This window comes from Fringilla coelebs (assembly GCF_963513975.1).
Source record: "Fringilla coelebs genome assembly, chromosome: 26".
In the NCBI taxonomy this organism is placed as follows: domain Eukaryota; kingdom Metazoa; phylum Chordata; class Aves; order Passeriformes; family Fringillidae; genus Fringilla; species Fringilla coelebs.
The window spans coordinates 191,398-206,394 of NC_140052.1; the positions used below are offsets into that span (position 1 = coordinate 191,398).

The window sequence follows — 14,997 nt, forward strand, 5'->3', positions numbered from 1 at the left end:
ACAGGACCCTGCTGCACGCATCACCAAAGAAAAGCCCTTTATTGATGCTGGGGAGGCCCGGGGGCAGCAGGGAGAAGAAGCAGCTCGGGGCAGCACCTGCAGGAGGGGGGTGAGCTGGGACCCCCCCAAGCCTTTCTCTCCTTTTATTCCTAAAGTGGCGGCAGGGCAGGAAGCTCCGAGAGCGAGGGGCTGGGCTGGGCTTTTCCTTGTTCACAGTGAGTTTGGGGTGGGGAGGGGGTCCCACGCGCCTGGCCAGGCTGGATCTGCGCTGCAGGGAGGTTTTTCACTCCCAGTTCAAATCCCAGAGCGTGTTTGGGGCGAGGGAACAGTGGGGAGAGCAGGGAGGAGAGCAGGATCACGCTCAGTGTGCTCAGGGTGCTGGGGAACAGGGCCAGGAGTCGCCTCTCCTGGTCACGTCAGATCCTGCAGATGTCAAAATTACTCTGATGAGCTTTTCCAATGAACGAAATCAGCCTGGGAAAGTGGCTTCTCCAGCGTGGCTGTGGCAGGTCCAAGGTGACGGGGAGGGAGGGAGGGAGCACCAGGGGGGAGGTAATTTGTTCCCTGAAAATTCCCGTGAAAATTCCTCCTTCCCACTCCAGAGCTGGGGGAGGAGGGCTCCGGGTGGGATGGGACCCTTCCTTCCCCCACCCAAGGGCAGCTGGGGGGACAGGGGGGCAGCTCCTGGGGGGCCCCACTGCCGAGGAGCTGGGGAATGGCACTTCACTGAGAGAGAGAGAGACAGAGAAGAAAAAGCCACGAGTGGTTGGAAGAGCCAGGCAGGACTGGGTGGGCTCGGGGTCTGGAGCAGTCCCAGGGGTCTGGGGCCCCCGGCAGCCCCCCAGCAGCCCCCCTACTCGATCAGCTCCACGTAGTTGGCGGGGAACATCCCGAAGTGGCCGTCGGGGCCGTAGCCGCGCCACCAGCCCTCGTCGATCATCTCGATGTTGGTGATGATGTTCTCAGGGTCAAAGGAGATCTCGGTGTCATCAGCTGCGAGGGGACAGAGGGGGCAGCGGGGTCAGAGCACCTGGGCCACCCCAGCCCCGGGGCTCCCGGGGTAACAGGGATGTGGAGCTGCTGCAGCGAGCCCAGAGGGGCCACGGAGCTGCTCCAGGGCTGGAGCCCCTCTGGGAGAGCTGGGAATGCTCCCCTGGAGCAGAGAAAGCTCCAGGGAGACCCTTCCAGGGCCTGAAGGGCTCCAAGAGAGCTGGAGAGGGACTTGGGATGGGGCAGTGGCTCAGAGGGTCTCACCAGCCTGGTAGTCATAGAGGGCCCGGGCACAGAGCCCCTTCCCCGCCAGGTCTGGGGGCTCCTGGTACTCCACCCTGTAGTCATATTTGGCATCGTCAGCTTGCTCCTTCAGGAGGGAGAGGAGAGCAGGAATTAGCAGGAGAACAGTGGGATGAAGAGAACAGCAATGCCCAGGAGTGTCCATCAGCCCCTGAAGCTCGGGGAGCTGGGGCTGGAGGTCTGGGTGCCCCCTGGAATAAAACCTGGGCTCCAGGGGAGCTGTGCCACGCCTGTGCCACGGGAGCAAAGCAGCTCTGAGCCCAAGAGCCAAGGTGGCCATGTGGCTCAACAGCAGTGCCTGTCCCTTGGGACCCCAGCCCAGTGGAAACAGCAGCAGCAGACGGGATCCCCCCACAGACAAGCTCCAGCTTCTGAACCCTTTCTGGCAGAGCCTGAGCTGGCTGAGCGTGCTTTCCTCAGGAAAGGCTGAGGGGATCACGGAGCCCATCTCCTCTGGGGTTCCTCAGAACCTGCTGGGCACCTCCAGAATGAGAAAACGCTTGGAATGCTGATGGTTTGGTGAGCACGGGACAAACCAGAGGGGCAGCACAGCAGGAGCAGCTGGGAGGGTCCAGAGGGGCAGGGAAGCAGGAGGAGGAGGAGGAGGAAGGGCTTTGGAAGAGGCTGATGTGGATCCTCTCCCCACAGTGGCTCTGGGACGTGGCACTGACAGCAGCTGGAGCAGCCCTGGGGTGCAGGGGGGTGCCAGGGACTCGGCACCAGTGTCCCCACTGGGAGGGGACACGGCAGCACCCTCTGCCTCAGGGGTGCACCCTGAGCACCCCTGAGCTCTGGGCTTCCACCATTCCCCATGGTTTTGGCTCAGGGAAGTGTTCCAGGCTCATCCTGGGGATGGGACAAGCCACGCTCCCCCAGCCAGACCCGGGGTCCCCGGACTCACCTGGGGGGGCTCCTCGTAGATGGCCGAGGGCTCCGGGGGCTCCTCGTACAGGTTCTCCTCCCCGTGGGAGCCTGGCACACCAGAATTGTACCCAGAGTCCCGTCCTGGGGAGAAACCAGGGCTCTGTCACCAAAGCCAGGCCCTGTCCCCTCACCTGGCCCAGGCTGGGGGGACACCAGGCGTCCCCTGGGCCCCTGTCCAGCCGGGGATGGAGTGATGAGGGGTCTGGGGGCAGTGGGAAGGACAGAGCAGAGCTGTGCCCCCGGCAGGGAAGGGATGAGCACAGGGAAGGGATGAGCACAGGGAAGGGATGAGCACAGGGAAGGGATAAACTGGCTCCGGATGGAAGAACTGCCACGGAGGGGAGGGGCTGGAGCAGAGCCCTGGCCAAGAGCAGCATCTAGTGGTGACAGTGGCCTGGGGACACCCGAGCTGGAGCCCACGGCAGGGCAGGAGGAGCTGGGCGATCTCTGAGACCCCAGCCCAGCCCAACCAGTGTGTGACTCCGTGACCTGGGGACAAGGCCAGCCCTCAGTGCCACCTGCAGCACAGGGGGAGAGCTCTGGGCACAGCCAGCCCTGCCCTGGGATCAATTCCTCCCCAGAGTGCCACGGCAGGGACACCTCCCAGTGCCCCCAGCCCTGCCCAGCCTGGTGTCACCTGTGTGTCACCCACGGTGTCACCTGTGCCGGGGCTCACCGCCCTCACACCCAGCCTGCAGCAGCACTCCTGGAGTGATGTGGCACTGCAAGGTCCCTCCTGCCACGGCAGGGACACCTCCCAGTGCTGTGCCCAGCCCGGCCTGGGCACCCCGGGGCTCTGCCCACCCTCACAGGGACATTCCTTCCCAATCCCCGGCCATTCCCAATCCCCGGCCATTCCCAATCCCCGGCCATCCCTGGCACAAGGAAAGAGCCCAGCCCAGCTCTGCAGCCCTGCCCAGGGTGCAGCCACCTCAGCCCGGCTGTCACAGCCCTGGGGCAGGTCTGGGGGCTGCACAGAGCCCAATTCCAGCAGGGATACCCCCTCCCCCTGCAGGAACCATCCTCAGCCCCGGCACCGCGCTCATGGGCAGGGCAGCGCCAGCAGAACCTGCAAACAGCGCCCAGAGCTGCGAGTGCAGCTGCAAAGAGGGGGGAAAGGCTCTGGGGAGAGCAGGGAGCCAAGCACCAACCTGCTGCAGGGCCTGGGGAGGCCGGGGGGGACCCCCAGACATCCCTGCTGGGGGAGGCAGGGCTGGGCACCGAGCTCGGCTCCTGCTGCAGGAACGGGCTGCGCAGCTTGCCTGCAGGGGAGAGCAGGGGCTGCTCAGGGAGGGACCCCTGGGCACCCCAGAGAGCAGGGGCTGCTCAGGGAGGGGGTCCTGGGCACCCCAGAGAGCAGGGGCTGCTCAGGGAGGGGGTCCTGGGCACCCCAGAGAGGAGGGGGCTGCTCAGGGAGGGGGTCCTGGGCACCCCTGGGAACCCCAGAGAGCAGGGGCTGCTCAGGGAGGGACCCCGGGGAACCCACAGAGAGCAGGGGGTGCTCAGGGAGGGACCCCTGGGAACCCCTGGGCACCCCAGAGAGGAGGGGGCTGCACAGGGAAGGGGTCCTGGGAACCCACAGAGAGCAGGGGCTGCTCAGGGAGGGGGTCCTGGGCACCCCTGGGAACCCCAGAGAGCAGGGGCTGCTCAGGGAGGGGGTCCTGGGCACCCCAGAGAGCAGGGGCTGCTCAGGGAGGGGGACCCCAGACTGCCTGGGCATCCACAGAGAGCAGGGGCTGCTCAGGGAGGGGGTCCTGGGCACCCCAGAGAGCAGGGGCTGCTCAGGGAGGGGGACCCCAGACTGCCTGGGCATCCACAGAGAGCAGGGGCTGCTCAGGGAGGGACCCCTGGGCACCCCAGAGAGGAGGGGCTGCTCAGGGAGGGACCCCTGGGAACCCCAGAGAGCAGGGGGTGCTCAGGGAGGGGGTCCCAGACTGCCTGGGCACCCACAGAGAGCAGGGGGTGCTCAGGGAGGGGGTCCTGGGCACCCACAGAGAGCAGGGGCTGCACAGGGAGGGCCCCCAGCCCCCCTGGACACCCCCACACTGCTGGCTCACCCTCCCAGGCAGGATTTTCCAGCTCCAATCCTGGCTGTGGAAAACAAGTTTGGCAGCTGGTTGCAGCAGCAGCCAAGGGGAAATTTAAAAAATAAAGGAATGGATGGATTTTGGGGGAGGAGGAAGAGCTGGAGCCCGTGGTGGCTCTGGGAGGGAAGGCCACAGACATCGGACTGGGAGGGGATGATGCAAACTGGTTTCTGCCAGGGCATTTCCTGCTGCTATCTCCTCATCTCCACCTCCAAACCAAACAAGAGCTGAGGAGAGCTCCTGGACAAGCTCTACCAGCACCAAAACTCCTGCCTAGCCTTATCTCAGATCAATTCCAGGGCATTCATCTCCCTTTCCTCCATGAAAACCATCGAATCCTAACGAAACACCTCCAAGTCAGTCTCTCCTCATGATCAAGAAGGACATTTCCAACCACCAAAGCCATCAAAAATGACCTTTTCCCAGTGTGGCATGCCCTGCTCTCCCACCCACGGCTGCCTGCCCAAGGAAGCAGGATTCCTGCTCCTACCAGCAAGTGAAAGTGAAGATTTGAATCAATTCAAGGTGCTTTGGAGGGGGTTGGGCTCAGGAGGATGAGGATGAGGATGAGGAGGCGGCAGAGGCAGTCACCCAGGGGTGTCACGTGCCCCTCACAGCCACTTCCTCAGCTGCTCTCAGCTCTGCCCTGCAAACTTCCCCATTTCTGTCTGAGAGATCAGCCCAGGCCCTCCTGGCAGCACAAGGCTCTGCCTGGCTGGGGCAGGGCAGAAATCTGGGTGAAATTTCATTCAGTGGGGACAGACTGTGACAGTGGAGCTTCCCTGGTCTGAATAGACTGAACTCTAACTAAATGAAAAACAACTTTAAGGCTCAGAAGGGGAATCAGAGTATGGAAATCTGCTGTCTTGGTGATTAAAACTTGGCTGGAGCTGGACACAGCCCAGCAGAGAACAGCAATGTGCTGCTGTGGCCTCGCAGTGCTGCTGCCCCCCGGGACCCTCCAGGTGCAGAGAGACCCAGAGGGGCCTGGGACTGTCCCCAGCCCCTGCCCTGTGCCCAGGCTGTACCTGGCTGTGTCCCAGGCCATACCTGGCTGTGTCCCCAGCCCCTGCCCTGTGCCCAGGCCACACCTGGCTGTGCTGGCAGCCCCTGTCCTGTCCCCAGGCCATACCTGGCTGTGTCCCCAGCCCCTGCCCTGTCCCCTGGCTGTGTCCCCAGCCCCTGCCCTGTCCCCTGGCCATACCTGGCTGTGTCCCAGGCCACACCTGGCTGTGCTGGCAGCCCCTGCCCTGTCCCCTGGCTGTGTCCCCAGCCCCTGCCCTGTCCCCAGGCCATACCTGGCTGTGCTGGCAGCCCCTGCCCTGTCCCCTGGCTGTGTCCCCAGCCCCTGTTCTGTGCCCAGGCCGTACCTGGCTGTGTCCCAGGCCATACCTGGCTGTGCTGGCAGCCCCGTGTCCCCCGGCCCCGCTCTCTCCCTTTGCTTGAAGATGTCGCGGGGGTTGACGGCTCTCTGCGCGATCAGCGTGGCTGCCTCCTGCCCAGGGAGGGGGGCACGGGGTCACTCAGGGCTCAGGAACACGGGGGCAGGGCCCAGGCAGCCCCTCCTGCCCCAGGGGACAGGGGAGGTTCCTCACCTGGGCTTTCTCCACCGACTGGCTCCTCCTGACGCCCCGGCGTGCCTCGCCCTCCTCGGCGTGCTCCTTCTGCACCCGGGACAGGGACAGGGACAGGCTGGGCCACCAGCCACCCCCGCCCTGGCCAGCCCCTGCAGCCCTACAGAGCCCCCTGCCCCCATCCCTGCTGCCCCCCGAGGAGCTGGGATGGAGGGAGGATGAGGAGGGAGATGTGGGAATTCTGGGCTGGGCGCAGGGACTTGGTGTCACGGGATCAGGGAATGATTTTGGGTGGGCAAACCCCTGAGAGCAGAGGCCAGCTGCTCCCCAGCACTGCCACGGCCACCACTGAGCCATGTCCCCAGGTGCCACCTCCCCACAGCAGTGACATCCCCCCCGGGATGCCATCCCTGCCCTGGGCAGCTGTGCCAGGGCTGCACAACCCTTCCCACGAAGGAATTTCCCCAATATCCAACTTAAACCTCCCCTGGGCCACCTGGGGGGACATTTCCACTTGCCCTGTCCCAGTCCCTGTCGCCTCCACCCTGGATAACCCTCGCCTGGGGCCAGCGCACAGCTCACCCACTGCTGCTGCTCCCTGTCCCTGTTCTCAGCCTCCTGCTGCTGCTGGAGTCTCCTGTGGGGATGAATGGGTTAAAACTGAGCATTTGAGACCTCACCCCACTATCCCAGGTCCAGGAGTAGCCCATGGAGCCCATCCCTCGCTTGAGGGCCAGACAAGGTGCTGCAGGAGAGGAGCAGGGTGAGAGGGGCAGGAGCTGCTCCAAGCAGTGGGATCCCTCCAGGGAATTCCAGAATTCCAGGGAAATCTCCTCCCTGGGGACAGGGACACGAGCAGGGCAGGTTTCCCTGGAGCCCTCCATGTGGGGCTTGGAGCTCCCTGGAGCTCTGACAGCCCAAAAATAGGGACATGGGTGCCAGGCAAGAGTTTGGGGAGCAAAACTGGGAGGAGTCCTGGAGCAGGATCCAGGGGCAGGGAGGCTCGGGGTGATGCTGGACCTGCAGCCAGGGAGATGTTCTCTCCTCAGCCGGATCAAGATGCCCTCAAATCTGTTCTCCTGTAGGGGATTTCCTGGGCCCACCGCAGGAATCCCAGCAGTGGGAAATGCACGGAGCCCACCCCTCCCCGAGGAACCAGGTGACAGGGACAGCCAGCACCCCGGGCACGGCGGAGGGGCTGCCCTTCCCCAGACCCCCCTCACTTCTGGGCCTCGATCTCGCTGGCCCTGGCCTTGAACAGCTGCTCCCGTCCCGCCGCCTCCCGCAGCTCCCGCTGGCGCCGCTCCTGCTCCAGCCGCTGCCGCTCCTCCTCCGCCCGCCGCCGCTCCTCCAGCCGCCGGTTCTCCTCGTCCTTCTGCACAGGGCAGGGGGCTCAGGGGCAGGGGGCTTATGGGGCTGGGGGCTTATGGGGCTGGGGGATTATGGGGCTGGGGGCTTATGGGGCTGGGGGCTCACGGGGCTGGGGGCTCACGGGGCTGGGGGCTCACGGGGCTCACGGGGCTGGGGGCTTATGGGGCTGGGGGCTTATGGGGATGGGGGCTCACGGGGATGGGGGCTCACGGGGATGGGGGCCCACGGGGATGGGGGCCCACGGGGATGGGGGCTCACTGGGCTCACGGGGCTGGGGGCTCACTGGGCTCACGGGACTGGGGGCTTATGGGGCTGGGAGCCCACGGGGCTGGGGGCCCACTGGGCTCATGGGGCTGGGGGCTCACGGGGATGGGGGCTCACGGGGATGGGGGCCCACTGGGCTCACGGGGATGGGGGCTCACGGGGCTGGGGGCTCACGGGGCTGGGGGTCCCGCTGCCAGCACTCCGAGCCCCCCAGCCCTCTGCACCCCAGGGCACAGGGCAGGTCTGGGGGGACACAGTGGGTCCCAGGGACACACAGCACATCCCAAGGGGACAGAGGGACATGGCACATCCCAGGGGACACAGTGGGTCCCAAGGACACAGCACATTTCAGAGCACACAGTGAATCCCAGGGGGACAACCAGCGCATGGCACATCCCAGGGGACACAGTGGGTCCCAAGGACACACAGCACATCCCAAGGGGACAGAGGGACATGGCACATCCCAGGGGACACAGTGGGTCCCAAAGACACAGCACATTTCAGAGCACACAGTGAATCCCAGGGGGACAACCAGCGCATGGCACATCCCAGAGCACACAGTGGGTCCCAGGGACACACAGCACATCCCAGGGGACACACGGCACATCCCAGGGGACACACAGCACATCCCAGGGGACACACAGCACACCCTGGGGACCCACGGTGGATCCCAGGACACTTTCCCAACCAGAAGGTTCACACGTTATTGCTTAACCCCACAAAGGCCAAGGTGCAAGGGAAGGGAGCAGGGAGCAGCCCCCAGTCTCCCCACCCAGCTGGGGGTTGCTGGCAGCTGGGATCCAGCCCAGGAGCGCCAGGGCAGCCCAGCTCTGCCTCCCCGAGCCAGACTCCGGTGGGATCGAGGAGATGAAGCAGCACCTGCAGCCCCTCCTCAGGGAGCACCCCAAGGCAGCAGCTCTGCCCTTCCTGATCCCTGACCCCAGGCAGCACTCCCCAGCTCCCAGACACGGGGTAAGAGTGCAGAACAATCTCCAGCTAACCCCAAACACCCTGTGCTCTGAGGCACACGCTCACCCACCTCTGCTTTGGCCCAGAAATTGTCCTTATTGACCCTCTTGATCTCAGACATGGCATTTGTCTTCTGGTACACAGAGCCCTGAGCAGACACAGAAAAAACACCTTTCTTGCATCTTTTGTCACAATTCAGCCCAGTCTGGGACCTCCCTGAGAAGCTCCCATACCCTGGTGCTTTGCCCCACAGTTTGAAGGAGGCCTGGGTGAGGCCAGAATGTGAATGCTGCCAAAAATGGGAATTGCTGGCCCTGGCACAGGCGGCTGCCCCATCCCTGGAGTGTCCAAGGCCAGGCTGGACGGGGCTGGGAGCAGCCTGGGACAGTGGGAGGTGTCCCTGCCATGGCAGGGGTGGCACTGGGTGGGCAGAACCCCTTCAGGCACTCAAGGACCCCCAAGTTCTCCCTGGACCCTTTTATCCCCCTGGCTGAACATTCCACAGAGGGGCCAATGGCCAGGATGCCCCCCCCATTGTGGGATCAAAGGGGTCCCAGACCCTCCCCCCACCCAGAGCCCCCCCTGCCCCACTGACCACGGGAGCCTGGGGCCCCGAGTCCTGGAACTTGCTGCTCTCCTTGTGGAAGCTGTAGTTGGCCCCCGAGGCCTTGGCCACCTTCTCCATGATGAGCTCGGGCTCCACGTCCTCCTCTGCCCGGGCATTGATGGTGACGTGAGCCCCCTGAGCAGGAGGAGCCAGCACAGGCTGAGGGGGCACCCGGGGAGCCCCCAGACCCAGCAGCTGCCCCGGGAGCCCCTGGCTGTGCTCCAGAGCTCCCAGGGGAAGGAAAAGCAGGAGATGCCCAGGGGGGGTTGTTGGGCACGCTGCCCTGCTGGAGATGCCCCTGAGGGTGGCAGGGGGGCAGGGGGGGGTCTGGGGTCCCTCTCCCCCCACCCCAGAGCACTCAGGGGCTGCCTGAGGGAGGCAGAGCAGGCTCAGACCTTCAGGAAGTTGGCCACAGTGCTGACGTGGTTGGCGCAGGCTCCTTTCCTCACGTCATTGACACCTTCACCTGTCTGCAGGAGACACCAGCAGCTCACCTGAGCCCCTCCCCAGCTCACCTGAGCCCCAGGGCTGTCCTCACTGTCCCCAGGGCTGTCCCTGCTGTCCCCAGGGCTCTCCCAGGGCTGTCCCCACTGTCCCCAGGGCTGTCCCAGGGCTGTCCCAGGGCTGTCCCCACTGTCCCCAGGGCTGTCCCTGCTGTCCCCAGGGCTGTCCCTGCTGTCCCCACTGTCCCCAGGGCTGTCCCTGCTGTCCCCAGGGCTCTCCCAGGGCTGTCCTCACTGTCCCCAGGGCTCTCCCTGCTGTCCCCAGGGCTGTCCCTGCTGTCCCCAGGGCTGTCCCCAGGGCTGTCCCTGCTGTCCCCAGGGCTGTCCCTGCTCTCCCAGGGCTGTCCCCACTGTCCCCAGGGCTGTCCCCAGGGCTGTCCCCAGGGCTCTCCCAGGGCTGTCTCCACTGTCCCCACTATCCCCAGGGCTGTCCCTGCTGTCCCCAGGGCTGTCCCTGCTGTCCCCAGGGCTGTCCCTGCTGTCCCCAGGGCTGTCCCCAGGGCTGTCCCCACTCACCCAGTTGACCAGGACGTATTTGGGCAGCCCGGAGTTGGGATCCTTCACGCGGCAGAAGCCGTACATCACCTTCCCGCTGTTGAGCTCCTCCACCATCTCCTCCAGGCCCCCCTCTGCCCGGGAGGGAGGGAGGGCAGGGTGAGCCCAGCCCGCTCTGTGCAGCTGGCAGCAGCCACAGCCCTCCCAGCCCTGCTCCCTGCAGGCTGCCCTGCCAGCCCAGGGGCTGCCCCAGCCTCTCTGTTTGCTCTGAGCATTCCCCACCCAGCCCCAGCCTCCCCACACACCCCTGTCCAGCAGCCTTCATCACCCCGTTCTCCTCCTCCTCCGGCCTCCACAGACCCCACCTGGGTCTGAGATCCTGGACCCCAGCCAGGTGAGGGTGAGGGGGAAGGAGCTGCTCACACCCCCTGATCCATCAGGAGCTTTAATGAGAGCTCAGCCCACAAGAGCAGGCTCAGGAACGCCTCGGGGGGGATGTGGGGCTGGGGAGTGCTGGAGGAACTGGCTGGGCCCTGTTCCTGCTCTGCAAGATGGGAAGTAGAGAAGGAACCAGAAGGGCAGCACGGGGCAAGGTCCTGCTGGAGCACCAGGGAAACTCCTGCCCCACGCCTCCCCCCTGTCCCACCCCACTGGAGTGGGCCCAGAGCTGCTCTGAGGAGTGGGGAGCAAATCCCAGAGGGAAAATCCCACTCAGGACTCAGGCAGGGGCAATGGGAAGGGAACAGCACTGCTCCCACCACACCAATAAACCACCAGGAAAGGAGGAAAACCACCAAAAATGCACACTCTCATCCCAAAAATATCCCCCCAGACCACAGCTCCTCCTGTGCTGGGCTGTCTGAGCCCTGGGAAAAGAGGCACTGGTCCTGACCAGCCCTGGCAGGAGCAGAGAGAGCAGCACAGCTCACCCTGCTCTGCACTATCACCCAGATCAGTTCCTTCTCCCTATTAAATATTTATGGTCTGCCTCTAAATTCGGCTCCAAACCCGGCAGGGAAGTTGAAGGTTGGTGAGGGAATGCTGGGGGGAGCTCGGGGCACACCCTCTGCAGCTCCCCAAAAACCCCCAAAAACCCCCAAACCCCCATTTGGGACCAGAGCCCTCCTCAACAAAACTGCCCAGCACCAAACCCCTGGCTCCATGGGCTCCACCAGACCCTGGGGAGCATCCCAGGAACTCCCACAGGCTGGGAAAAGCTCTTGGAAATTGAGGGGAGGGATGAGAGGATGCAAATTCCCAGCCTGGATGTGCTGCTGCTTCCTGGAGGCTTCAGCTTCCCAGCCAGGGGTGTCTGGGTGGGAATCAGCAGCCAGACAAAAAACAAATGGAAAAGAATGGCAGGAAGGAGGGAAGTGGGCACGAGGGGCTTTAGGAGCATTGAGCAGGCAGCCCTGGCTGAGCGAGGGGCTTTGGAGCAGCACGTGGCCCTGCCTAAATCCGGGCTCTGAAACACCCCAGGGGTGCAGGGAGCAGCCAGGATCCAAACTCGGGATCCTCTGGAAAGGAGGAAAAGGACAAGGAAGGAGAAGCAGAGCTGGCAGAGAGGCTCTGCTCTGTGTTCCTCACTCAAACCCCCCCCGACACCCCGACACAGCCCCCAAGGGCACCCCAAAACACCCTCGGGGATTAAAACCCCCCAACATCTCAGGCAGGTGCAGGGAGGTGAGCCCTGGAGCCCCCCAGACCCCCAAACCGGGGGATGGTCCCCAAAATCAGCCCCCAGACCCCCAAAGCGGGGGATGGTCCCCAAAATCCTCACCTCCAGAGCCGGCCACTCGCAGGTCATTGCTGTTGCCTTCATAGGTGAACAGAGCCCTTAAATTAAGGCGGAAATGGGATTTTCAGCCAGCACAGTGCTCATCGGGGCTGCTCGCACACCCCTGGCACCTTCTGAGGTGCAGAGCCCCCCAAGGACCCCCCGATCCCCCCCACCGCCCCTCTCACCCACCCCACCGTCCCCTGCCACCCCTTGTCCCCCAGAGCCACCGGCGCCGCCGTCCCTGCTCCCCCCGGTTCGCTCCCATCCCCCATCCCCATCCCCATCCCCCACCCCGACACCCCCGAGCCCCCTCCCCGCCCCCGGGCCGCCCCCGGCCCCGCCGCGCCCCGCACCAGTCCGTGCGGCTCCCCGCCGCCACCACGCTCCCGTAGGCCTCCTGCAGCGCCCGCCCGTTCTTGGCCAGGTTCAGCGCCATGGCCGCGCCCGCTCCGCCCGCCGGCAGCGCCGGGCCCGCCCCGCCGGTGCTACCGGGACCGCCCCCGGCCCGCCCCCGGGCACCGCCCCGCCGGTACTGCCGGTACCGCCCCCGGGCACGGCCCCGCCCCGCCCCTCCGGTGCTACCGGGCCCGCCCCCGGACCGCCCCCGGGCACCGCCCCGCCGGTACTGCCGGTACCGCCCCCGGGCACGGCCCCGCCCCGCCCCTCCGGTGCTACCGGGACCGCCCCCGGGCCGCCCCTGGGCACGGCCCCGCCCCGCCCCGCCGGTACTGCCGGTACCGCCCCCGGCCCCGCCCCACCGGTGATACTGGTACCGCCCCCCGATGCTGCCGGCCCCGCCCCGGCACGGCCCCGCCCCGCCGGTATCCCCGGCCCCGCCCCCGGGTCGCCCCGGTGATACACCCCCCGCCCCCTCGACCACGCCCCGGAAGCGCCCGGCCCCGCCCCGGACAGCCCCGCCCCATGAGGCCGCGCCCACGAGACGCTGCACCGCGCCCACTTGCTAGACCACGCCCCTAGATGTATAGTCCACGCCCCTGTACTGATAGACCACGCCCCCGATAGAGAGAGCGCCCCTCAAATACCCGAAAGGGAGACCCCCCCCAAAATAACAGAGATCGCCAGGGAGACCCCCTCCGACAGGGAGACCCCCCTCCAAAATAACGGACCCCGAAAGGGAGACCCCCCCCGAAAGGGAGACCTTCCCGCCCCCCAAAATAACGGACCCCGGCAGAGAGACCCCCACCCCAACAGACGGCCGCCGCCCCCGGAGCAGAAAATCGCCATTTCCGGGGTTTTCCCTCATTTCCCAGCCTGGGGGGACATCGGGGATGTCTGCGGGGAGCGCTTCGGAGCCTGCGGCTTTTGGGGGCGTAAATGCGACTCAGTTTTAGCCCAAATCATCCCAATTCTGCCTCTCAGCCCCCGGGGTGATGACCCTCCCGAAGAGGTGATCTTGGGGGGCAGGAGGAGGCCCCGGGAGGTGACCCGAGGCGGAGGGGCGGCACGGGCGGTGTCCCCAGGACGCGCTAATGGGACATTAGCGGCTCGTTGTCCCCCTGCCCTCCCCCGCTGCCCTGGCACCGCTCGGGGGGTGCCCCTCCATGGGCCCCTTCTCTCCCCCCCGAGCCTTCTCTCACATTCGGGGCTCCCTAAAGCTGGGAGAGCAGCAAGGATGGGGAGATTTGGGGCGGTTACCCCAAAATTCCGGCGGCGTCTCAGCCCCTCTCCACCCTCGGGAGCCACGGGGGGAGCGACTCCTCCACGACCCACGACCTCCAGGAACGGGGAAAATAACGGGGCCCCGAGCTCTCCCCGCCCCGGGAGGGTGCGGTGGGGGTTACCGAGCCCCCCAGACCCCGGTTTGTCCCCAGAGGTAGTGTCGGTCCTCGTGCCCCCAGTTCCAGGGGGAAAAACGTGTCTGGGGGGGTGGGATGGGGTTGGAGATGGAGAACGGAGCGATGGAGGGTCCTGAGGCACCTCAGAGCCCTGGGGGTGCCGGAGGGTCCCGGGGTGTCCGGACTTCCTGGGGTGACCAAGGAACAGCAGGGGGGTCCTGGGGTGGCGGGGGTCCCAGGGTGGCTGAGGGTCCTGGGGTGTCAGATGGTGCCACCTTGCACCCCTCACCCCTCCATCCCACGGCTCCCCCATCCCACGGATCCCCCATCCCACGGATCCCCCATCCCACGGCTCCCCCATCCCACGGCTCCCCCATCCCACGGAACCCCCATCCCACGGAACCCCCATCCCACAGATCCCCCATCCCACAGATCCCCCATCCCACAGATCCCCCATCCCACGGCTCCCCCATCCCACGGCTCCCCCATCCCACGGAACCCCCATCCCACAGATCCCCCATCCCACGGATCCCCCACCCCACAGATCCCCCATCCCACAAATCCCCCATCCCACAGATCCCCCATCCCTTCATCGCCCCCAGAACACCTGGTGTCACCTCCCGGTGGATGAAACCCACTGAGGAGGGTCAGAAACGCACTCTCCCGTGTTTGTAGGACCCACGCAAGTGTTGGGAAACACCCCAAACTGCAGGGCTGCCTTTTTTATGATTTAGGGGGTCATAGGAGGGTGAAGTTTTGGGGCACTGGGTGGCTTGGGGCGTTCACCCCCTCCTGTCCCCTGCTGGGAACCAGCCACCTCCTCACGCCTCGGGGGTTCACCCCGTGTTACTCACGGGAAATATGGGCAAAAATAATGCATAAGGGGATTATTTCTGTTTTTTAGCGTGCTGGGATTCCCACAGACCCCTGGCCACATCCGTACCCCTACTCTACGCGCCCCTAAACCAGGAGCAGTCTGGGAAGAAGGGGCAGATGTGAGCTCCCCATTCAGCACGTGGCTGGAAATGTTAATTAAACACAGGGCAATAAAACATCTGGAGGGCTGGGAGCGGGGAAGGGCCAGCCGGCACGACCCCCCGCAGCTGCCTCCTGCTTTTCCTTGGGAATCTTGGGCAGGGGGGACTGGGGTCACCAGCGATTTCGATGGTACAAAAGCCTTTTCATGAAGTATTTCAGGCAAAGCAACTGAAGAACCTTTGTGGCGCAGAGCGAGGGGCTGCCGGGGGGCGGTGGGGGCTGCCGGCCCCAGGGGTTTGGGGGCTGGAGGTGGCTGAGATTGGGGTTCACGGCCAGGCTGTGGGTGATGGCACAGA

The 14,997-nt window shown here is 65.4% G+C and overlaps 1 protein-coding gene across 2 annotated transcripts; it reads right to left on the minus strand.

Moving 5' to 3' along the window:
- Positions 1–41: 41 nt before the first annotated feature.
- Positions 42–12,333, minus strand: DBNL (drebrin like). Of its 2 annotated transcripts, XM_084221879.1 has the most exons (14): positions 12,221–12,333; positions 11,868–11,923; positions 10,109–10,221; positions 9,485–9,559; positions 9,078–9,224; positions 8,553–8,630; positions 7,102–7,253; positions 6,461–6,515; positions 5,900–5,968; positions 5,697–5,799; positions 3,369–3,479; positions 2,195–2,298; positions 1,255–1,360; positions 42–993 (listed from the first exon to the last, which is right to left on the minus strand). In XM_084221879.1, exons 1-14 carry the CDS (start codon positions 12,301–12,303, stop codon positions 854–856), a joined length of 1,392 nt encoding a protein of 463 aa, XP_084078005.1. In that variant the 5' UTR covers positions 12,304–12,333; the 3' UTR covers positions 42–853. The 2 variants fall into 2 exon arrangements, with proteins under 2 accessions (XP_084078005.1, XP_084078006.1); XM_084221880.1 differs by lacking the exon at positions 3,369–3,479.
- Between the last annotated feature and the right edge of the window lie 2,664 nt (positions 12,334–14,997).

Coding starts and splice junctions, on each gene's coding strand:
- DBNL (XM_084221879.1), bottom strand. CDS start 12,303: ATGGCGCTGAACCTGGCCAAGAACGGGCGGGCGCTGCAGGAGGCCTAC. Junction 2,299..3,368: donor CTCCCCAGGCCCTGCAGCAG/GTTGGTGCTTGG, acceptor GTTTCTCCCCAG/GACGGGACTCTGGGTACAAT. Junction 1,361..2,194: donor TCTACGAGGAGCCCCCCCAG/GTGAGTCCGGGG, acceptor TCCCTCCTGAAG/GAGCAAGCTGACGATGCCAA.